This window comes from Schistocerca serialis, chromosome 1 (assembly GCF_023864345.2).
Source record: "Schistocerca serialis cubense isolate TAMUIC-IGC-003099 chromosome 1, iqSchSeri2.2, whole genome shotgun sequence".
Classification (NCBI taxonomy): Eukaryota; Metazoa; Arthropoda; class Insecta; order Orthoptera; family Acrididae; genus Schistocerca; species Schistocerca serialis.
In genome coordinates this window covers 519,106,909-519,132,130 of record NC_064638.1, presented here as the reverse complement: position 1 = coordinate 519,132,130, position 25,222 = coordinate 519,106,909, and the positions used below count along the sequence as shown (strand labels likewise).

General features: G+C 44.0%; 1 protein-coding gene across 1 annotated transcript in view; it reads right to left on the bottom strand.

The window, feature by feature from the left end:
- The window catches only part of LOC126474350 (ubiquitin-like modifier-activating enzyme 5), a 146,398-nt gene extending 122,392 nt beyond the window's left edge, over window positions 1-24,006 (bottom strand). The window contains exon 1 of the mRNA XM_050101820.1: window positions 23,762-24,006. Coding sequence (XP_049957777.1) covers window positions 23,762-23,910 — 149 coding nt within the window. The 5' untranslated portion in view covers window positions 23,911-24,006. The remainder of the gene's footprint in view (window positions 1-23,761) is intronic.
- Window positions 24,007-25,222: the final 1,216 nt, after the last annotated feature.

The window sequence follows — 25,222 nt, the reverse complement described above, 5'->3', positions numbered from 1 at the left end:
TGGTAGAGCACTTGCCCGCGAAAGGCAAAGGTTCCGAGTTCGAGTCTCGGTCGGGCACACAGTTTTAATCTGCCAGGAAGTTTCATATCAGCGCACACTCCGCTGCAGAGCGAAAATCTCATTCTGGAAACATCCCCCAGGCTGTGCCTAGTCCGTGTCTCCGCAATATCCTTTCTTTCAGGAGTGCTAGTTCTGCAAGGTTCGCAGGAGAGCTTCTGTGAAGTTTGGAAGGTAGGAGACGAGGTACTGGCAGAAGTAAAGCTGTGAGTACCGGGCGTGAATCATGCTTCGGTAGCTCAGATGGTAGAGCACTTGCCCGCGAAAGGCAAATGTCCTGAGTTCGAGTCTCAGTCGGGCACACAGTTTTAATCTGCCAGGAAGTTTCATATCAGCGCACACTCCGCTGCAGAGTGAAAATTTCATTCTGGAAACATCCCCCAGGTTGTGGCTAAGCCATGTCTCCGCAATATCGTTTCTTTCAGGAGTGCTAGTTCTGCAAGGTTCGCAGGAGAGCTTCTGTAAAGTTTGGAAGGTAGGAGACGAGGTACTGGCAGAAGTAAAGCTGTGAGTACCGGGCGTGAGTCGTGCTTCGGTAGCTCAGATGGTAGAGCACTTGCCCGCGAAAGGCAAAGGTCCTGAGGTCGAGTCTAGGTCGGGCACACAGTTTTAATCTGCCAGGAAGTTACATATCAGCGCACACTCCGCTGCAGAGTGAAAATCTCATTTTGGAAACATCCCCCAGGCTGTGCCTAAGCCATGTCTCCGCAATATCCTTTCTTTCAGGAGTGCTAGTTCTGCAAGGTTCGCAGGACAGCTTCTGTAAAGTTTGGAAGGTAGGAGACGAGGTACTGGCAGAAGTAAAGCTGTGAGTACCGGGCGTGAGTTGTGCTTCGGTAGCTCAGATGGTAGAGCACTTGCCCGCGAAAGGCAAAGGTCCCGAGTTCGAGTCTCGGTCGGGCACACAGTTTTAATCTGCCAGGAAGTTTCATATCAGCGCACACTCCGCTGCAGAGTGAAAATCTCATTCTGGAAACATCCCCCAGGCTGTGCCTAAGCCATGTCTCCGCAATATCGTTTCTTTCAGGAGTGCTAGTTCTGCAAGGTTCGCAGGAGAGTTTCCGGAAAGTTTGGAAGGTAGGAGACGAGGTACTGGCAGAAGTAAAGCTGTGAGTACCGGGCGTGAGTCGTGCTTCGGTAGCTCAGATGGTAGAGCACTTGCCCGCGAAAGGCAAAGGTCCAGAGTTCGAGTCTCGGCCGGGCACTTGGTTTTAATCTGCCAGGAAGTTTCATATCAGCGCACACTCCGCTGCAGAGTGAAAATCTCATTCTGGAAACATCCCCCAGGCTGTGCCTAACCCATGTCTCCGCAATATCCTTTCTTTCAGGAGTGCTAGTTCTGCAAGGTTCGCAGGAGAGCTTCTGTAATGTTTGGAAGGTAGGAGACGAGGTACTGGCAGAAGTAAAGCTGTGAGTACCGGGCGTGAGTCGTGCTTCGGTAGCTCAGATGGTAGAGCACTTGCCCGCGAAAGGCAAAGGTCCCGAGTTCGAGTCTCGGTCGGGCACACAGTTTTAATCTGCCAAGAAGTTTCATATCAGCGCACAGTCCGCTGCAGAGTGAAAATCTCATTCTGGAAACATCCCCCAGCCTGTGCCTAAGCCATGTCGCCGCAATATCCTTTCTTTCAGGAGTGCTAGTTCTGCAAGGTTCGCAGGAGAGCTTCTGTAAAGCTTGGAAGGTAGGTGAAGAGGTACTGGCAGAAGTAAAGCTGTGAGTACCGGGCGTGATTCGTGCTTCGGTAGCTCAGATGGTAAATCACTTGCCCGCGAAAGGCAAAGGTCCCGAGTTCGAGTCTCGGTCGGGCACACAGTTTTAATCTGCCAGGAAGTTTCATATCAGCGCACACTCCGCTGCAGAGTGAAAATCTCATTCTGGAAACATCCCCCAGGCTGTGGCTAAGCCATGTCTCTGCAATATCCTTTCTTTCAGGAGTGCTAGTTCTGCAACATTCGCAGGAGAGCTTCTGTAAAGTTTGGAAGGTAGGAGACGAGGTACTGGCAGAAGTAAAGCTGTGAGTACCAGGCCTGAGTCATGCTTCGGTAGCTCAGATGGTAGAGCACTTGCCCGCGAAAGGCAAAGTTCCTGAGGTTGAGTCTCGGTCGGGCACACAGTTTTAATCTGCCAGGAAGTCTCATATCAGCACACACTCCGCTGCAGAGTGAAAATCTCATTCTGGAAACATCCCCCAGGCTGTGCCTAAGCCATGTCTCCGCAATGTCCTTTCTTTCAGGAGTGCTAGTTCTGCAAGGTTCACAGGAGAGCTTCTGTAAAGTTTGGAAGGTAGGAGACGAGGTACTGGCAGAAGTAAAGCTGTGAGTACCGGGCGTGAGTCGTGCTTCGGTAGCTCAGATGGTAGAGCACTTGCCCGCGAAAGGCAAAGGTCCCGAGTTCGAGTCTCGGTCGGGCACACAGTTTTAATCTGCCAGGAAGTTTCATATCAGCGCACACTCCGCTGCAGAGCGAAAATCTCATTCTGGAAACATCCCCCAGGCTGTGCCTAAGCCGTGTCTCCGCAATATCCTTTCTTTCAGGAGTGCTAGTTCTGCAAGGTTCGCAGGAGAGCTTCTGTAAAGTTTGGAAGGTAGGAGACGAGGTACTGGCAGAAGTAAAGCTGTGAGTACCGGGCGTGAGTCGTGCTTCGGTAGCTCAGTTGGTAGAGCACTTGCCCGCGAAAGGCAAAGGTCCTGAGGTTGAGTCTCGGTCGGGCACACAGTTTTAATCTGCCAGGAAGTTACATGTCAGCGCACACTCCGCTGCAGAGTGAAAATCTCATTTTGGAAACATCCCACAGGCTGTGCGTAAGCCATGTCTCCGCAATATCCTTTCTTTCAGGAGTGCTAGTTCTGCAAGGTTCGCAGGACAGCTTCTGTAAAGTTTGGAAGGTAGGAGACGAGGTACTGGCAGAAGTAAAGCTGTGAGTACCGGGCGTGAGTCGTGCTTCGGTAGCTCAGATGGTAGAGCACTTGCCCGCGAAAGGCAAAGGTCCCGAGTTCGAGTCTCGGTCGGGCACACAGTTTTAATCTGCCAGGAAGTTTCATATCAGCGCACACTCCGCTGCAGGGTGAAAATCTCATTCTGGAAACATCCCCCAGGCTGTGCCTAAGCCATGTCTCCACAATATCCTTTCTTTCAGGAGTGCTAGTTCTGCAAGGTTCGCAGGAGAGCTTCTGTAAAGTTTGGAAGGTAGGAGACGAGGTACTGGCAAAAGTAAAGCTGTGAGTACCGGGCGTGAGTCGTGCTTCAGTAGCTCAGATGGTAGAGCACTTGCCCGCGAAAGGCAAAGGTCCCGAGTTCGAGTCTCGGTCGGGCACACAGTTTTAATCTGCCAGGAAGTTTCATATCAGCGCACACTCCGCTGCAGAGTGAAAATCTCATTCTGGAAACATCCCCCAGGCTGTGGCTAAGCCATGTTTCCGCAATATCCTTTCTTTCAGGAGTGCTAGTTCTGCAAGGTTCGCAGGAGAGCTTCTGTAAAGCTTGGAAGGAAGGTGAAGAGGTACTGGCAGAAGTAAAGCTGTGAGTACCGGGCGTGATTCGTGCTTCGGTAGCTCAGATGGTAAATCACTTGCCCACGAAAGGCAAAGGTCCCGAGTTCGAGTCTCGGTCGGGCACACAGTTTTAATCTGCCAGGAAGTTTCATATCAGCGCACACTCCGCTGCAGAGTGAAAATCTCATTCTGGAAACATCCCCCAGGCTGTGCCTAAGCCATGTCTCCGCAATATCCTTTCTTTCAGGAGCGCTAGTTCTGCAAGGTTCGCAGGTGAGCTTCTGTAAAGTTTGGAAGGTAGGAGACAAGGTACTGGCAGAAGTAAAGCTGTGAGTACCGGGCGTGAGTCGTGCTTCGGTAGCTCAGATGGTAGAGCACTTGCCCGCGAAAGACAAAGGTCCTGAGTTCGAGTCTTGGTCGGGCACACAGTTTTAATCTGCCAGGAAGTTTCATATCAGCGCACACTCCGCTGCAGAGTGAAAATCTCATTCTGGAAACATCCCCCAGGCTGTGGCTAAGCCATGTCTCCGCAATATCGTTTCTTTCAGGAGTGCTAGTTCTGCAAGGTTCGCAGGAGAGCTTCTGTAAAGTTTGGAAGGTAGGAGACGAGGTACTGGCAGAAGTAAAGCTGTGAGTACCGGGCGTGAGTCGTGCTTCGGTAGCTCAGATGGTAGAGCACTTGCCCGCGAAAGGCAAAGGTCCCGAGTTCGAGTCTCGGTCGGGCACACAGTTTTAATCTGCCAGGAAGTTTCATATCAGCGCACACTCCGCTGCAGAGTGAAAATCTCATTCTGGAAACATCCCCCATGCTGTGGCTAAGCCATGTCTCCGCAATATCCTTTCTTTCAGGAGTGCTAGTTCTGCAAGGTTCGCAGGAGAGCTTCTGTAAAGTTTGGAAGGTAGGAGACTAGGTACTGGCAGAAGTAAAGCTGTGAGTACCGGGCGTGAGTCGTGCTTTGGTAGCTCAGATGGTAGAGCACTTGCCCGCGAAAGGCAAAGGTCCCGAGTTCGAGTCTCGGTCGGGCACACAGTTTTAATCTGCCAGGAAGTTTCATATCAGCGCACACTCCGCTGCAGAGTGAAAATCTCATTCTGGAAACATCCCCCATGCTGTGCCTAAGCCATGTCTCTGCAATATCCTTTCTTTCAGGAGTGCTAGTTCTGCAAGGTTCGCAGGAGAGCTTCTGTAAAGTTTGGAAGGTAGGAGACGAGGTACTGGCAGAAGTAAAGCTGCGAGTACCGGGCGTGAGTCGTGCTTCGGTAGCTCAGATGGTAGAGCACTTGCCCGCGAAAGGCAAAGGTCCCGAGTTCGAGTCTTGGTCGGGCACACAGTTTTAATCTGCCAGGAAGTTTCATATCAGCGCACACTCCGCTGCAGAGTGAAAATCTCATTCTGGAAACATCCCCCAGGCTGTGCCTAACCCATGTCTCCGCAATATCCTTTCTTTCAGGAGTGCTAGATCTGCAAGGTTCGCAGGAGAGCTTCTGTAAAGTTTGGAAGGTAGGAGACGAGGTACTGGCAGAAGTAAAGCTGTGAGTACCGGGCGTGAGTCGTGCTTCGGTAGCTCAGATGGTAGAGCACTTGCCCGCGAAAGGCAAAGGTCCCGAGTTCGAGTCTCGGTCGGGCACACAGTTTTAATCTGCCAGGAAGTTTCATATCAGCGCACACTCCGCTGCAGAGTGAAAATCTCATTTCGGAAACATCCCCCAGGCTGTGGCTAAGCCATGTCTCCGCAATATCCTTTCTTTCAGGAGTGCTAGTTCTGCAAGGTTCGCAGGAGAGCTTCTGTAAAGTTTGGAAGGTAGGAGACGAGGTACTGGCAGAAGTAAAGCTGTGAGTACCGGGCGTGAGTCGTGCTTCGGTAGCTCAGATGGTAGAGCACTTGCCCGCGAAAGGCAAAGGTCCAGAGTTCGAGTCTCGGTCGTGCACACAGTTTTAATCTGCCAGGAAGTTTCATACAGTGGAGTAGTCAGCACTTGAAAATAAAGAAATCTTAGTGAGTGACTTACAACAGACATGTGTTGCAACTGCAACAATATCATAAACATGACTCCATTTGAATAGGTAGTTTGTTGTCAAAAGCTTCACTACCTGTAAAGTTAACTGAGATGAGAGAAACGGAGTTTTAATATAAATAATCGATAATATAATTATCATCAAAAAGCCATAAAATCAAATCATCTGTTATTGCACATCATGTCTATCATAACTAAATTAAGCAAATCGTTGGCTTCATATGTTCATTATACATTCTACCAGGAATTCCGACATATGAAACTCAATGAAACAATTTATTTCAATAAACAGAAACTCTGTATGTTTTATGAGGTGGCTAGCCTATAGTTCCCACAGTGTCAGTTGGGACAGCACATATAATAACAGAATGGACAATTCAGCTCTTACATTCTTACACTCACGGGTGATAAATTGCAGGCTTCTCTCAATAATGGGTCTCCGACAAGAGTACTGTCACACTGCAGCATTTTTCATGCGGGAAATTAGTTACATGAAAGTAACTAACTAACTAAGGGGCGAGTTTGTGTGGGTTCAGGGTGGTTAACAGAGAGGTTATTAGTGTTCTTGTACAAATAGTCTGATATGAATGTCGTTATAACAAGCAAAACTAAAAATGTATAAAAATAATCTCACTTAAAATCACAATCACTCTCATTTTCATTAGCTTCCACAGCTCACTGGTCAGTGTGTCTGACCTGGAACGAGGTGCACTCAAGTATCATGATATCAACTGACGAGTTAGTTGAATCAGAAATAGCTGCTCCAAGATCTAGAAAGCCGACTATGGCTGGAAGAGTAGTGTGCTAACCCCAAACCCATACATACTTCATCTGAATGCTATCATTTGCAGAGAATGACATGCCAGTTGGTCAGTCCTGACTGGTCCATCTGGTCCAAAATGTGGAGCATTGCTTGCCTGCTCTCTCATTTACACTCACATTCACCTACCCAGACATACCATGCCATACAGAATGTAAAAGTCTGAAATTTGTCAGTGCTAAAATGTGTTGTTAACATTGTTACTGATCTACTGCAAAAGCTAAAATAAAAAATAAGGATAATGGGCCAGGGTAATGATTTACAAAAAAAAAGTCAGGACGAGCCAGCCACACAGATAACTCACTAAAACTTTTTTCCCTAGAAGTTAAGGGAGCAAGTCAAATATTTCGTAAAAAAAAAAGTTGAACCACAGTTGCCGTGTTGTCAGCTAGAATAGAGGACAGATCACTTGGTAAACTAAGTCTCCGCCCACCTTCTCTGAACACAAAATACATTCATTTAAAATGGGGCATACTGAAGTACATACACCACAGGTATCAGACATTGGAAGGTCCTCCTGTTGGTGCAGGAAGCCATGCATAATTGGACTGTGGTCAGAAGGAGGTATGTTATGGTTGCATATTTGGTTATTCCAACTGCAATATCTTCCAGCCAATCTTCTCTACACTAACACATAATGCTGCATCTCAACTGTGAGGCTACAGCACATAGGAAGGAAAGCACATTTCGTCACAAGAAGAAGAGTGCGTGCTTTCTTGGCTACCACACTGACTAATTCACTTCCTGAATTCCCTTCTGCCCACGCACCCAGCATAATGATTCCTCCTTTCTGAACATTTGCAGGCAGAGAAGAAAGCTCTCAATGGTTGAAAAATATTTGTCTGCTGGACACACATGATGAGAAAGGGATGGATCACTACTTACTGTAAAGAACACAAATTGAAATCCAAACAACAGTCTTTTTGGTTTGCCTGTCTGCAACTCAGTGTGACAGCTTTGTGGTTAGTACCAATATGTTCTTTTCATAAAATTGTTGGTATTCTGATCTGGACTTCAAAATTGTTTGGGCATCATTGTTGCACATATTTAAGAGCACGCAAGGAGTCAGAAAAGACTAGGAATATCTCTGGACAAATACATCTCATCTGCTGCAGTGCCTTCAAGATTACATGTACTTCTGCATTGAACGTAGTAAATTTTTTTTGATAAATGAGTCTCAAGGAAGTGCTCAGAGAAAACCATTGTGCAGCCAAGAGAGTGCTCCTTGCTTCGACCCATCTGTAACTACAGATATGCAGTTGTGGCGTAGATTTAACATTTCATAAAACGTCAAATTAAAAACATATTTGAGTGAATTCTTTCCTTAGCTCACAAAATCTAAAATTATTTCAAGCCTTTTCAGGAGCTAAGCTGGCAGTCACATCCAACACTCAATTAGAGCACTGTCCACACAAAGCACTACTAGATTGTGCTTTGCACAGATCTCAAATAGCCTAGATGCTCGGTTTGTGAAAATTTTTTCCACGAGACAGCGAGCAATTTTTGGTATGGCAGTTATTTTGGAACAGTGAAGCACCAGTATGCCTGAAACACTACAGTGTGCTGCTATTGTGTGGCAAGTGGTACACCTCCCAGTCTCATGATACGAGCTAGATATCAAGGTATATGGTTGGTCCTGTAGATACAAGAGGCCAGCCTAATTGCATTATGGTGGAGAGCTCCTATGGTCTTGAGGTACATAAGTCTTTCTGATCCATAAATTGTGCATCTATAATACAGTTGGGATTGCATAAGAGCATAATAAAATTGGAGCCATCAGCTGTCACGACCTGTGACAAAGGGAGCTCTTTATGTCCACTCCCTTAAGGGACCTTACCTGCACATACAATGTGTGTGGTGTGGAATCCCGTATGAGGCCCAGAAACATCAGCAAATCTGTATTTGCGGATCACGCAAATTAAAAATCTAATGTGAACAATCAAAAAACACACAAACTTATCTGTAAAAAATCTGAAATCAATATGGGCAACAAAAATTTGATGGTAAGGAAGTTGCAGCTGACAAGTTGCTGTTGCATGGTTGGAAGAGAAACCAAAAAACTGGAGTGTCATCCGCAAATAAAGAGCACTCCATTACGATCATTACCACTGACATTATACTAATTGTACCAATGGCAAATAGCATTATGCTTAAATTACATTCTTGATCACCATTCTCCTGTTGTCAGACAGATCTTTGCAAACTCAATACCTAAAACACTGTTGGTACAGAAAAGACTGTACATACATACCCAAGTGTTCATAGAAGTCCCATTTATGGAGCTATTCAAGAAGTAATAAAATATGCCTTTTCTATCTCAAAGAATGGGCATATCAGATGCTGTGTCTGTAAGAAATCCCATTGTACAGTGGTCTCTAGCAGAGACAGGTTGTTAATGGCGCACGATTACCTCCCAATCCTGCACTGAAATCGACTGAGGAACTTCCTTGCCTCTAGGATCGATAGTTGGCAATGAGTCATCATACATTCCAAGGTCTTACCTAAGCACTTAGTTAATGTGACACTTTGGTAACTACTGGGGCGTGTTTGGTTTTTCCTTGGTTTGAGGAGAGGGACCAACATTGCTTCTCTCCACAAGTTTGAAAATAATTCTGTCTGCCAAATTTTACTATATAAAAAAAAAAATCTACAAAGATTTTATTTTATTTCTTTCTGGGTGGCTGTAGCAAATTGTGCCACATCCTGTATAACATACATATTATGTAGCTGATCTGATTTTAAGAACGTTTCCATAAAACTGATGTGATTCCAATACTTAACTGGTTGGGTGGTTGGTTTAAGAGATGGGGGAAGGGACCAAACTGCTAGGTCATCGGTCCCTTGTTCCGAATAAAACAATGCCACAGGGGTGAAAATAAAACAAGTGAGCCTGACAACACAAAACGCAGAGAAAGGAAAAACCACAAGAACGACAGAAGGGCAACAAACACTTAATTGGACAAAAGGGGACAAGAAAACCACAGAAACGCAAGAAACAGGTAGAAGAGATTAAAACGACAAAACAGATTACCATGGATGGATGACCATGAGAATAAAAAGGAGAAGCCAGCCACTCTGCAACACATTAAAACCTCCACCCTAAAAGCACGAGGGTGGAGGACACAGAGAGACAAAGGACATGCGCTAAAACTTAGTTCAAATAATAAAACCCACCCTCATGAATAAAACATAGAACTAAACCAGATGATGAGGTGTAGTCAGATAAAACTAGCGGCAACGAGTCCGGTAACCGAAGATTTCATCACACGGCAGTCAAAGTGGGCCACTGTCAACCGGGCGCCGCACCGACACTGAGGCAGGTCTTCACTGCGCAGGAGGTAGCTATGGGTCGCCCAAGTGTGGCCAATGTGGAGCCGGCAGAGAACCACAAAGTCACTGTGAAAGACCTGCCACACATTCTTAGTCTCCTTAATGGCACGCAGTTTGTTGTGCATACTGAGACTATGCCATTCCAACTCCCAAAGCCGAAAAACCTGGCAATGCGATAGCAAACACAGGTCAGTTTTTGGAATGCCAATCTCCATAAGCGGTTTCTGTGTAGCCTGTTTGGCCAGACTGTCGGCAAGTTCATTGCCTGGGATTCCGACATGTCCTGGGGTCCACACAAACACCACTGAAAGATAGGACCGTTCCAGGGCATAGATGGAGTCCTGGATGGTTGCTACCAAAGAATGACGAGGGATGCACTGGTCGATAGCTTGTAGGCTGCTCAAGGAGTCAGTACACAGAATAAATGACTCCCTAGGGCCGGAACAGATGTGCTCGAGAGCACGAGATATAGCAACCAACTCTGCAGTGAAAACACTGCAGCCATCGGGCAAGGATGCTCTTCAATATGTCCTCCATGGACATATGCAAAGCCAACATGACCATCAGCCATCGTGCCATTGGTGTAAACCACTTCATGGCCTCGGTACACGTCAAGAATCGAGAGGAAGTGACAGCGGAGAGCAGCGGGGTGAACTGAGTCCTTTGAGCCATGTGAAAGGTCCAGGCAAAGCCGCAGCCTAGGTGTACACCATGGAGGTGCATGTGAATGGACCTCAAGTATGAGTGGTACAGGCATAGACTCCAGTTCAGTTAGAAGGGATCGGATGCGAACTGCAATTGTAAGCCCTGACCTGGGCCACTGATGCGGGAGATGAACCGCCGTGAGTGGGGAAAGGAAACAGTAATCTGGATGCACAGGAGAACTACACATGTGGGCAACATAACTGGTGCACAGTTACGCACACCTGACCTGCAATGGAGTGATTCCAGCATCTGCCAGGACGCTGGTCACTGGACTCGTCCTAAAAGCTCCCTTCGCTAGTCGAATGCCACAGTGGTGCACTGGGTTGAGTAAACACAATGCCGAGGGTGCCACCGAACTATAAACCAGGCTGCCATAGTCAAGGCGGGATTGAACAAGGGCTCTGTAGAGCTGCAGCAGCATAGAGTGTTTCTCAGACAGCAGAGGGCATGCCAGCACTTCCACTTAAGCTGACGAAGGTGAAGAAGCCAAGTCAATCAGGTGTCGAAAACCAGTCCTAAAAATTGATGTGTCTCCAGTATAGTCAGGGGATCATCAGTAAGGAAAAGTTCTAGTTCCAGATGAAAGGTACGATGCCGACAGAAGTGCATAACACACAATTTTGCGGCCAAAAACTGGAAGCCATGGGCTAGAGCCCATGACTGCGCCTTGTAGATGGCTCCCTGTAGGCATCACTTAGCAACACCAGTACTGGTGGAGCAGCACGAAATGCAGAAGTCATCTGCATACAGAGAGGGTGACGGATGGCCCTACAGCAGCTGCTTGACTGTTAATGGCCACTAAAAATATAGATTCACTCAATACAGAGCCCTGCAGGACCCCATTCTCCTGGATATGGGGAGAACTATGGGATACATCAACTTGGACATGGAAAGTACGAAGCGGGAGGAACTTCTGGATAAAACTCGGGAGTGGGCTTCGAAGACCCCACTTGCATAATGTAGCAAGGATATGATGTCACCAGGTGGTGTCATACACTTTTCGTAAACCAAAAAAGACAGCAACAAGGTGTTGGCATCTGGAAAAGGATGTTCAGATGGAAGACTTGAGGCACACAAGATTATCCAGAAGGCTTTTGACACTGTACCACACAAGCGACTCATAGTGAAATTGCGTGTTTATGGAATATCATCTCAGTTATGTGACTGGATTTGTGATTTCCTGTCAGAGAGCTCACAGTTCATCGTAAATGATAGAAAGACATCGAGTAAAACAGAAGTGATTTCTGTCATTTCCCAAGGTATTGTTATAGGCCCCTTGCTGTTCCTTATCTATACAAATGATTTTGGAGACAATCTAAGCAGCCGTCTTTGGTTGTTTGCAGATGACGCTGTCGTTTATCAACTAATAAAGTCATCAGAAGATCAAAACAAACAGCAAAATGATTTAGAAAAGATTTCTGAATGGTGCAAAAAGTGGCAGTTTACCCTAAATAACGAAAAGTGTGAGGTCATCCACATGAGTGCTATAAGGAACTAATTAAACTTCGGTTACACGATAAATCAGTCTAATCTAAAAGCCGTAAATTTAACTAAATACTTAGGTATTACAATTACGAACAACTTAAATTGGAAGGAAAAGAGAGAAAATGTTGTGGGGAAGGCTAACCAAAGACTACGTTTTATTGGCAGGACACTTAGAAAATGTAACAGACCTACAGAGGAGACTGGCTACACTACACTTGTCCGTCCTCTTTTAGAATACTGCTGCACGGTGTCGGATCCTTACCACATAGGACTGATGGAGAACATCTAAAAAGTTCAAAGAAAGGCAGCACGTTTCGTATTATCGTGAAATATGGGAGATAGTGTCACAGAAATGATACAAGATTTGGGCTGGACATCATTAAAAGAAAGATGTTTTTCGTTGCGATGGAATCTTCTCACGAAATTCCAATCACCAACTTTCTCCTCCGAATGTGAAAATATTTTTTTGAGACCGACTTACATAGGGAGGAACAATCACCATGATAAAATAAGGGAAATCAGAGCTCGTATGGAAAGATGTAGGTGTTCATTCTTTCCGCGCACTGTACAAGACTGGAATAGTAGAGAATTGCGAAGGTGGTTCGATGAACCCTCTGACAGGTAACTTAATGTGGTTTGCAGAGTATCCATGTAGATGTAGATGTAGATCAGTGGTAGAGTGATCCAGACTGAAACCGCCCTGGCATGGTGCCAGTAGGCTACATGACTCCAGGACCCAACCCAACTGCCAACACTCCATACGTTCCAGCCGCTTATGAAGAACGTTGGTGAGGCTGATGGGCCGATAGCTATCCACATCAAGCAGGATTTTGCCAGGTTTGAACACTGGTATGATGGTGCTCCACCGCCAGTGTGATGGAAAGACGCCATGACACCAGATCCGGTTAAAGACCACAAGGAGATGTCGCTTGTAGTCAGACGAGAAGTTTAATCACCTGACTGTGGATCCAATCTGGCCCAGGAGCTGAGTTGGAGCAATGTCCAATGGCACTGAAGAGTCCCCACTCTGTAAATGGGGTGTTATAGGGTTCACTGTGGGGTGTAGTGAACGAGAGGACTTTCCCTTCAATCCGTGGTTTCAGAGTGCAAAAGGCTGGGGGATAATTCTACGACACAGAGGCGCAAGCATAGTGCTCAGCAAAGTGCTCAGCAATCGAGTTTGCGTTGTTAGATAACACGCTATTTATTTTGACACCAGGAAAACCTGTTGGGGTCCGGTACCCAAAAACTCGTTTAATCTTTGCCCAGGCTTGGGAAGGTGACGTATGGCACCCAATAGTCAAGACGTATATATCCCAATACTTGCGTTTCCGTCTTTTGATAAGCTGGCGAATGCAGGCACAGAGCTGTTTAAAGGCTATGAGTGCTTCAGGGAAGGATGCCACTTATGCCATTGTAGAGCTCGCTGAAACTTCTTGATTGCCTCAGCAACTTCCGGCGAACACCAAGGGACTGTCTTTCGCCGGGGTCACCCTAAAGAATGAGGGATCATTTTTCCCGCCACAGAAATGATCATTGCAGTTACCTGCTCAACCACCACATCGATGTTACTATGTGGGGGAGATTCCACAGTGACAGCAGAGGTGAAAGCATCCTAGTCTGCCTTGTTTAAGGCCAATCTGGGCAGGCGTCTGTGGGCCTGATGCTGGGGCAGTGACAAGAAGATGGGGAAGTGGTCACTACCACACAAGTCATAATGTGCTCTCCAGTGGATACACGGGAGAAGGCCAAGACTGCAAACCGAGAGATCAGTGGACAAATATGTGCCATGTGCCACACTGAAAAGTGTGGGGGTACCTGTATTTAAGTGGCAGAGGTCAAATTGTGACAGTAAATTTTCAACATCTTTACCTCGGCCAGTAAGCACGGTCCACCTTACAAGGGGGTTATGAGTGTTCAAATCTCCCAAAAGTAGGAAAGGCTTAGGGAGTTGATCAATCAGTGCAGCCAATGCGTTCAGGGGTAATGCACCATCTGCAGGAAAATATACGTTGCAGACAGTTATTTAGCAGGTTTGAAGGAGCACAGGTTCACTGCATACTGAGTTCAGGACATAGACACAAACTCCACCCGACACTCTGTTATAGTCGCTGCGGTTCTTGTAATACCCCCTATGCGGAGGGCAGGAGTCCGCATTGCCAGGAACCAGGTTTCCTGGAGAGCAATGCAGAAAGCAGATGTAAGGCTTAAGAGTTGCCGTAACTCAGCCAGATGGTGGAAAAAAACTGCCACAATTCCACTGGAGGATTATGTTATCATGAGACTGGGAAGGCATGAAGCGCACAAGAAGGTGCTTGCTTTCTCACTTCTCATTAGGAGCTTGTTGGGAAGATTTTTCCGAAAGAGCTTCAGGCACGGAGGAAGACTGTGAAGCTCTTCGTCCAGCAGCTTTTGGCTCCTTGAGCCACTGGCGAGCGTCCGCTGTGGTGTTAGTGGAGACCTTGGGAGAGAGAGCCCCAAGGGACCCCTTCCGCACAAGAGGAGCCGGAGGAGGCTGTTGTTTCTTCGGCAGGGGTTGGCGATGGTGACATAGCTGCAGCATAAGTCGACGTCAACCAAATGGGGTGTAATCTTTCAAATTTACATTTAACCTCTGTGTAAGTCAACCGGTCCAATGTCTTGTACTCCACAATTTTCTGCTCCTTTTGGAGTACTGGGCTGTCTGGCAGGCAGGGGCAGTGGTGCTCTCCACAGTTGATGCAAGTGGGAGGAGGCACACATAGAGTATCTGGGTGCAGTGACTGTCCGCAGTCTCGACATGTGGCACTGGAAGTGCAGCGAGAAGACATGTGCGCTAACTTCCAGCACTCTAAGCACTGCAGAGGGGGAGGGATGTATGGTTTAACATCGCAGTGGTAAACCATCACCTTGGTAGTTTCAGGCAATGAATCACCCTCAAAGGCCAAGATGAAGGCACCGGTAGCAACCCTGTTGTCTTTGGGCCCCTTTTAAATGAGCCAGATGGAATGAACACCCAGCTATTCTAAATTGGTGTAGAGCTCGTCGTCAAACTGCAAGAGGTGACCATGTTGAGGTTTTTATGGGGAGTGACGGAAACAGGAATAACACCCAGCTTGTCACAGGAGAGTAAAGCTCGGGAGTGGGCTGTGGATGCTGCCTGAATCAAGACTGTACATTTTCGCATCTTGGACAGTGCTGTCACTTCTCCAAACTCATCCTCAATGTGTTCAACGAAAAATTGAGTCTTCGTAGATAGAAAGGAGTCCCCATCAGTTCTGCTACAGACTAAAAACCAAGGCGAATATGGCTCTCTCTCTGTTCCGTAGCCCTACATTCCTCCCAAGGTTTAGCGAGGGAGGGAAACGATTTAGGGTCATACCTGTCGGCACTGTATTCGATCTTGCCCTTCTTAGAGACTGCTGGCACCTTACAGTCACCAGCAATAAATGACTTAGTCCACTTCACTGCGGGTCATCCACCCTGATGCCACCCACTCCGATCAGGAGCTCTCCCCAAGGGCGTCACCCAGTCACAGCAAAGGCCAACTGGCATGATGGCTGTTGCCAGAGTCCTGATACCCCAGGAAGACAGGCGTCTACTCCTTGGCTTATGTGGGGAGTTTACAGCTCAGGCATCAGCAGTGTGATCCCTGTGTTGTCAGAGGGCTACCACAAAATGGGTACATGACGGCCCCACCACAACAGACTGGCCACTATGGCGGATATTTGGCACAGAGAAATTCAATATTGTCATGGGGGTGAAAGAGGACAGGAGACAACGGAAGAAGATGACATACCCCGGAAAGTGTCCTTGCCCAAATAATTGAATCGCAGGTGGAGATGCAAAGCCATGACAAGGGATTCAGGAGATTGAATCTAAGGGCACCAAGGATAACTCATGCACCACGTAAGGCATCCTTCCCCACATAGCCTGCACTTCTGTAGAATTTTGAAAGTGGCAGGTCAAACCATGGATTGGGACCTGAACTCATAGGGCAGAGAAGTGTGAGACTCCTTTTAGTCATCTCTTACAACAGGCAGGATTACCTCGGGCCTATTCTAACCCCGCAGGGGGATCTTAACTGGGATGGGATTCGTATAAGCAATCTCCTTAGTGTGTTTCACCCACCTATACAAATGAATAATCATGGATAATGTGCTTCCATTATGAGCTTTCATTACAATTTGTCAATGGCTCTGCATCAGTCTTGGCAATGTACAACAGCGGAGATGTCAAGTCGCACAAAGGCACAACAAAAAGACTGATAGAAAGTTAGCTTTTGGCCAATAAGGCCTTTGTCAAAGATAGGCAACACACACACACACACACACACACACACACACACACACACACACTCTCATGCAAATGCAACTCACATACACTTGACCACAGCTGGTGTGTGTGTGTGTGTGTGTGTGTGTGTGTGTGTGTGTGTGTGTGTGTGTGTGTGTGTGAGGGGGGGGAGGGGGGGGGGAAGGGGGGGGGGTAAACTTCTCCAATATTCAATAATTTAAAAAAAATTGCCAATAAACTACAAAAACATTTCTTAACACTGACACTAAAATCATGCAAAGTAGCAACTTACATCCACGTTTTTATACTGTCCACTGCTTTCTCTGGCATGTGCAGGCTGCTGCACAGGTGTCATCAACCTTGATGCAATGGTACCAAGTTTGGTCATGACAGAGCACACTAGGACTATCCTCAGTGACGAATCCATCCCCCACATCGATAAAGAGTAGTTATAGGACTCATGATTATTTGACCTGATGTCCATTCCAAATTCCTTGTTGCGGTGAAGCTTATTTTAATGTCCTCCATACTTCGTTTGGCTGATTTGTTTGTTACCAGTGTGTAAATAGTGGCTGCTTTTCAAGTAATCTTGTAGAAGCATGTATTTGTGTTTAAGCTTTCGGACGTAATTCTGAGAGATGTTTTTTTAAGATACACATTACCTACTAACTGCATTCAAGTGTTGCGTGACCACATCACTGACACTCAAAACATTACAGGGGATTTGAGATTTATAGCTATACTTTCAGTCAGAGGTATCCTACCTTAACGCATTCCAGGAGCTGTAGAGAATCAAAAGTTTTAATAATGTAGAAGTCTTTTCAAGCTCACCATTGAGCTGATTTGTAATATTTCAGACCTCTGCTACTCTTCAGGAGACCATACCTGCAGTAGGCCAATTCTTTTGCATCAATACTCATAATGTTGATGGTGCTGTGACAGCAACCAGCCACAAATTTATTTTCAGTTCCTTTATTCAAAAGGTACCGTTACCAGTTTCGAATCATTACAATTCATCTTCAAATGGTTTTCATGCCTGCATTACAACATGTGGTGCGTTTTTTTACAAATTAATTGTCGTGAAATGTCAGTTTGGAGTGTTTGTTTTCATAGTTTTCGTCCAACAGATGTGAATGCATTCTTATCATTGCACACACAAATTTTTCACACTGAACACTTTGGATTTGTCACAGAATAGATTTCTAATGTGCACCACATGTTTTAATACATACATATGTTTGTAAGCACTTTGTATGTATCAAAACATGTGGTGCACGTTAGGAATCTATTCTGTGACAGATCCAAAGTGTTCAGTGAGAAAAATTTACTTGTGCAACAATAAGAATGCAGTGGGAATGTATTCACACCTGTTGGACGAAAACTATGAAAAAAGACACTCCAAGCTGACATTTCACAAGAATTAATCTGTAAAAAAAAACATACCACATGTTGTAATGAAAGCATGAATATCATCTGAAGATGAATCATAATGATTTGAAACCAGTAACGGTACGTTTTCAATAAAGGAACCGAAAATAAATTTGTGGCTCGTTGCTGTCTCAACACCATCAACATTTGTCTTCAAATAACAACTACAGTCTCCAACCACGTTATCATATGACAAAATTGCGTCAACACTCATAATATTGTGACAGGAGATCCCATCTCTTCTTGTGTTAAAAAAACTTCTGCTTTTCACTACAACAGAGAATCCCCCTAATTTCTTGCATGTTTTAAGCATCTACTCGACTTGTTTAGCTGTAGTTGTTTCTGTTAGTGGTCTCTCTCTCTCTCTCTCTCTCTCTCTCTCTCTCTCTCTCTCTCTCTCACACACACACACACACACACACACACACACACACACAGTGATTCTGTATATTCTAGGTATGAACATAAAAGTTGTGTAGAGGACAATGATATAAACAAATAGTCCTAAGAAAGTCTGAAAATTGACTTCACACACACACACACACACACACACACACACACACACACAAAGGTGTTGTTGTCTTCCTAGACTGAAAACAGCAGCACACGACACAGCTTGGAAGACGGACTACTAATGAAACCGACCAAAATAGTTACCTGCAGAAATATAATCTCCTTATCAGATAATATGCTAATAGTCCTCTGTTCCTACTCTATTCCAAACACATGTAGCTAGCGTAAATTTTACAAACTGAAAAATGGCTTGTCTCAATGTCCAGTTCCCTCCCCCACACTGTTCGACCTAAACATGGTAGAAATTGTATTGCAGACATATATATGCTGGTGCCTCTGTCTAATGGCTCAACAGGCCAGTTTCTTAGAAGCATAAGAACTAAAGGTAGAAGATGTGAATTATTGGCTAAATAATTCAGAAGGTGGAAACTAAAACTAAATTTGCTGATGAGAGAAGTTGCAGCATTCTAGCTGAGCAAAAAGTATGCAAACTACCACCGGCAAGCAGTTACTATTCAGACACAGTATAACAGCAATGCAAAGTACCTGGGCATCACTTTGCATAGGGCACTTATCTATCAGAACCATCTTTGGGAAACAGCTGCAAAGACCAAAATTCTGGATAACTATTGAAACAGCAAATAATAACCTCACAGAGAACCATCGAAAACACTCTGAAAACAGCAGTATTGGCTCTGGTTTACTCACAAGCTGAGTACTGTTCAGTACATATTTATGTAGTGTATGGCAATATACACTGAAGTGCAACTAATATACATAAATTGTATGATTTTACAAAACAAATAGAACTAAAACACTAAACCTAAAAATTAACGTCTAACTTCTTAATTCATTCCAGGGCTGCCTCTGTTGCTTCACTAAAATTTTCTACATTTCTCTGGTAAGCTCACCTGCTACACCTTATTACAATGTGTCTGATAGTATATCATTCCTTCCCACAGTCACATTGTGAAGATGAATCCGTCCCCCATCAGTGGAGGCTCTCTGCATAGATGTCGTGGCCTGTACAAGTCATGTTAACCCCTCCCTAACAGTACAGTAACTCCATGCCAGGTGGTCATTTACCAGAGTCTTATGAGGATCTGATATTTCTTCTGACCATTGATATTCTGTCAATATGATAAGTAACTGTCTGGTTTTTATTTGGCTCATTCTAAGTGCAGCCACATCAGAATGGACTGGGAGCTGGAGAATTTTGATTAATTTTTCTTATTCCTTAAGAAGGGCATTCTGTCTTCAAAAATCTGGTGGCATAATGCGGCTTACAGCTGGTAACACATGAAGAGGAATATATCTAATGCAGCTTGTTCTTGTCCTCATAGCTGTATTTACCTAAACATCGATTTTTCTCACATATGAACCATTAAGCCACAATGGAGCAGCAGTAGAGTATATGAGTCCTAAGCAAGAGCACGATAATCTTGTAGTTTTTGCATCCCCTGAGGTCCAGCTCAGCTTCTGTATGATGCTACCGCACACTTTCAGCTTTGCTGTTGTGTTACCTATGTGATTCTTGTCAGACAAGAGTCTATCAGGAATTACTTCTGAATACTTTCGGGAGTCTTGGTGGCGGACGACTTTATCATTTAAGGTGACATTTAGCTTTGCATTGACCATTCCATTGTTAACATGAAAGCAGTTAACTTCAGTCTTCATTCAGGTGTTGTACTTTGAACTATAGAGAGCAGCTCTTCACCAGTTTCGAGTCTTCTCTGTTGAGTGGCCAAAGCCAGACTTTCCACATAGATGAACTTCCTTGACTCTGTTTCACGATATAAGTTGAGCATATCTGATGCCAAAAGCTGAACCCCAAAGAAGATCATTATTAAGTTTCTTCTGTCTGCTTAATCGATTACTGAGGACCACTTGCTAGTATCTCTCAGATAAAATGTTTAAGAGCCTAATTATGTTTTGGCAGTGTTATAAAATTCGCGAATTTGTACAGAGGTCCTTGTTACCATCCCGTATCATTTGAAATTGCAAGATCAGCAAAACCCACTGAAATTTTAAGTCCTCATTGGAACGCAGCTTATATGTGTGTGTGGTTAAGCTAAGTACATGGTCTGTTCAACTTCTGTTCAGTCTGAATCCTTCTTGCTTGATGGGAGTAACCTCATATATCTTTTGAGTGAGTCTGTTAAGGACGAGTCTGTCAAAGCATGCAGCAATTGCTCAGCAGGGTGACTGGACGATACCAACAGCTTCATTCATTGGTTTACCATGCTTCAGAATAGGTTTGATTTTTATTCTTTTGAAAGCTCGTGGAAGGTTACTTAAATAGAATAATACTGATGAAAAGCTCTCAAGCTACTTAAGAGTCTTGTTTACTCAACTGATGAGGAACTCTGGGTGTATCCCATCAAATCCTGGAGTCATGGCTTTTTTTCATTATTTTGAGTACTGCACTGTTCTTATCTAAGGTGAAGTCTCTGGAATACTCCGATCTGTTGGGTGCCTTCTGCTTGTAATTGCTAAGCTCTTTCTTAACCATTCTTGTATGTTGCTTGTATAAGCTTTGACATATAAGGCTGTTGGGGCATTGTGACGTCACGACGGTGCGGAATTTAGTTTGTGAGTGTGGCGTGTTTGTAGGTGTCATTTTGATGTGATCGGTGGTGTGTTTGTGTGTTAGGTGATGTTTTTGGTTTAGTTTGTGTGCATGGCGTGTTTATAGGAAGCGTATTGTTGGGGTCGGTGGTTCTCTCTGGTGGTGTGTTTATGGGTAGCGTGTTATGTAGCGTATGGGGTTCATTTGCGTGGTAGCATTGCACTTGTGTGGTATCGGTAATGACTGTGCTTTCAGCCGAATATTTTTCAGCGAGTTAACAATTTTGGTTTTGTTATGTCAACATTATTGTAGTTTTTTTCTGTTCGTCATGCGTGAATTTTGGTAAATTGCTTTATTTATGTCTTTGGTAGATATGGATACAACTGACAAGGTCAACAGTTTTTAGTTGTCGGCGATGATGGGGGACAGTGCATTGTCTCTAATAAAATTTCTTCAACTATTCGGATCTTTGGATGAAGTCGTGAAGTGTTCAGTGTGTCGTGAAGAAAAGAGGATTACTAAAGTTCTGGCGTCTCGGACCAGGGGTGGCTATATCTGGAGATGTCGTAAGGATAACAGGTCAAGGGAAGTGTTCGATTCCAATTTTGATTTTCTAGGTTTTTTTATGGTAGTATTAAGTGTGGTGGTAGTGAAAGTTTTGAGATTTATAGTGTGGTGTCGGTAGTTGCTGTTGACCTATAAAGGTCAAGGGAAATGTTTGATTCCGATTTTGTTGATTTGTTGCGCTTTTTGAGGTACTGATGATTGTGGATGTGGTTGTAGTTTTGCGTTTTATGATTTGGTATCGGTAGTTTCTGTTGACCTATGTAGGTCAAGGGAAGTGTTCGATTCCAGTGGATATTGTTTTTAGTTGATTTTGGGAAGGTTGTCGTCATTTTATTTTATCGTTTTTGTCATTTGGTTTAGTGGCATGTGTTTATTTTTAGTTTGTCCCCACCCAAAAACCCCCAATTTCCCCCATTTGTCCCGTTAGTTTCATTATATTTTTGGAGGAATATGTGTTTGATGGTTTTTCGATTTATTTTTGTGTTTGTTGTCATGTTTACGTAATGATGTCATAGTCGCGATATGGGAGTTGTTGTGAATGGTCATTTCCGCCATATTGATGATGTCTTTGGTCAAAGCAGACAGGTGGAATCGGACGTTTCCGTTAACTCCTTGTGCTTAACAAAAAAATGGTTCAAATGGCTCTGAGCACTATGGGACTTAACTACTGTGGTCATCAGTCCCCTAGAACTTAGAACTACTTAAACCTAACTAACCTAAAGACATCACACACATCCATGCCCGAGGCAGGATTCGAACCTGCGACCTTAGCAGTCGCGCGGTTCCGGACTGCGCGCCTAGAACCGCTAGACCACGGCGGCCGGCTGTGCTTAACTACATCACTCCATCTTACATAAGAAGATAGCAAGCTATCATTCAGTCATGGACAAAAATTGGGAAGCAGCACAATAAAAGGCAGCAAGGCTCTGTAATTGGGCTGAAATCTTGTCAACCACACTGGATAACTGCTATGAGCCAAAATTTCCTTACTTCATGCCTATGGTCACCCTTTTTTTTTTTTTTTTTTTCATCAGGCTACAGGTTTCGGTCTATGATGACAATCTTCAGATCTGTTATATAAAAACATGTCCTAATATACTGGAGCCTGTTTATCAGTCTATTTTACAGCTGTTAATCTATTTTGTCAAACACTACACTCCTCTTACTGCAAAGAAGATGGCAATCATTTTCTTCTTTATAAATCACTGTATCTGAAACCTCATCTTCAGGCCCTCAGAAGTTTTGTGCACCCTGTTTGGATATCTGTAGTAATAAAGGCCTATCTCATCTAATGTCATGAAGGAGGCATGCAAACTTGTTGAAAAATATACATAGTCTGCAAACTACTGAATAGTTCATTGAATAAAAGTCATTGACTGAATGCAAAATAACTTTATTAACCCAGTATTACATGTTTTAGTGTTCACTATAATCAGATATCCCGGGACTGTAAGCAACCAGTAGACATCGTAGTTACATGTACCAGAGGACATAACAGCTATGTTGTAAATGTAAGAGACGTGAACAGACTCTGGCCATGCCTATTACCTTAACTTACCTACAGTCCTACCAGGATATCTGATGACGGCAAACATCGAAACATGTAATACTAAATTAATAAAGTCATTTTACGTTCAGTCAATGACACTTGCCTCAGCGACCTAATCAGCAATTTGCAGACTACATACAAATTTATGACTGCTTCTCCTGTGTATTAGAAATGCTGAAAAACTCCACAAGAAATATAAACCTCAGGCCTCCAAATCAGTGGCAGAATAATGTTTTTAATTCTACGTCTACATCTATATTCTGCAAATCACCGTGAGGTCAATGGCAGAGGGTATGTCCAATTGTACCAGTTATTAGGTTTTCTTCCCATTCCACTCACATATTGAGTGCGGGAAGGATGGGTGATTGAATGCTTCTGTGTGTGCAGAGATTGTTCTACTCTTATCCTCATGATCCCTACGTGAGCAACACATCCCTAGAGTCATCATTTAAAACCGGTTCTTGAAACTATGTTAATACACTTTCTTGGGGTAGTTTATGGCTATTTTCAAGAGTCTTCCAATTCAGTTCGTTCAGTATCTCTGTGACACTCTCCCACAGATTAAACAAACTTGTGGCCACTCGTTGTACCCTGCTCTGTATACGTTCAAAATCCCCCGTTAGTCCTATATTGTATGGGTCCCACACATTTTAGCAATATTCTAGAACTAATCACGGGTGATTATCCGTACAAAGCGTTACACCCAGGTATTTGTATGAGTTCCCCGATTCCCTCGCTCTCTCTTACCATTCCACTCCGTGTATCAAACTGCTCAGTGTTCATGAATTAATATGACTAGCTGTAATCAGCATTCCATATACTCAAACCGCGAAATCAAAAATTTAAACACAATAGTTGTATCTACATACTATTTCTGGTAAACTGCACCGAAACTTGTTCGTGTTCGGCTCAGACATTATTGCTAATTTACCACAATTCGCTAAGTGTATATATTTACCTATACGGGTTTGAGTCGACAACTTCTGCTGACATCTGTCCAATTTTTTGTCTTACTGTGTCTCCAGAATTTCTCTGTTTCTCCTTCTGGAGTTCCTCTTCTAATTCTTTTATGCGAATTTTCAGTTTCTCCACACTACACGAGTCCATTTTTGAGCAATTCAAAATGTATCTTACAACAGCTGTCAATTTGTTTATCCACACGTGCCACCTGTCACCTTGTGCTTCTACCGTATTATTCTCTCTGGCTGAAACTATCGAATCATAAAGATCTCTGACGCTATAAACATTGGAATATGTTCGTTTGTGATCTTTGAGTTAAAACTTAAGAGTAGAATGAAATTTTATTGTAGTTGACAGTGCTAATTGTTTTTAAGTTTACAAGATTTCGTTTTGTACCACGTGGAAGTAATGTCAGCTTTGTTGCGAAGAGAATTCAGACGCTTGCCATGTCTTTATGAGAGTGGAAAGTGTGAAATGAAACGCCATTTAAATAGTAATACGGCAAGTGTATGTAAGATACACCGACAGGTATATCCGCGGACCTATCCTGTTCTTGTTGTTTTGCCCGATGGTGCCACTATAAACATCAGATATCATGAACCAAGGAAAATCATAAAGGTATCATTCTTGTGATTCACTAATTGCGAATGAGTCAACGGTGGAAGTGACGTTCACTTTTTAGCAATAGTTATTTGTTTTGTATATCTTTATTTATCCATTCAATCATTCAATGTACAGAAGTGTATAACATTCTTTGGGGCAGGTCAAAAATTATAGACAATGATGTTGGTCATACACAAACAGCAGAAGTTCATTAATGGTCAACAGGGTATTTCTAATAAAACAGTTTAGTTTCGAGAGACTGTCAAAATACATGTGATAGATCGCCTTCAATAAAAGTTCTGTATACTGTGGAAGCAATGTATTACAACAATATCAGAAATTGAGTCCGCTTTGATGAAAACACCTTGTTATTCGTTTATTTATTTATTTATTCTCCCAAACTAGTTTTAGGCGACAAATATCACCATCATCAGTGTTTTTTTAATTATAATATGTTACAGCATGTTTTTGAGAATTATTGCCGCTTTTTGCGACATATTTTCTATGCGCTTTTTTTGTTGCGGTTTTTAACTCTGCGAACATCATGTCATCTGCAAGTTCGTTGGATGATATGTAGCTGAATATTTCTGATCAGAAACAAAGTGCGAAGTTTTGATTTTCTGTGTACAGAACCAGCCACATACCATCCAACGAACTTGCGGATGACATTATGTTCGCTGAGTAAGAACCGGCAACAAAAAAATCGCGTAGAAAATAGTCGCAAACAGCGACAATAATTCTCAAAACATGCTGCAACATACAATAAATAAGATTAAAAAACCTACTGATGATGGTGATATTTGTCGCCGAAACTAGTTTGGAAGACTAAAGAAATAAACGAATAACAAGGTGTTTT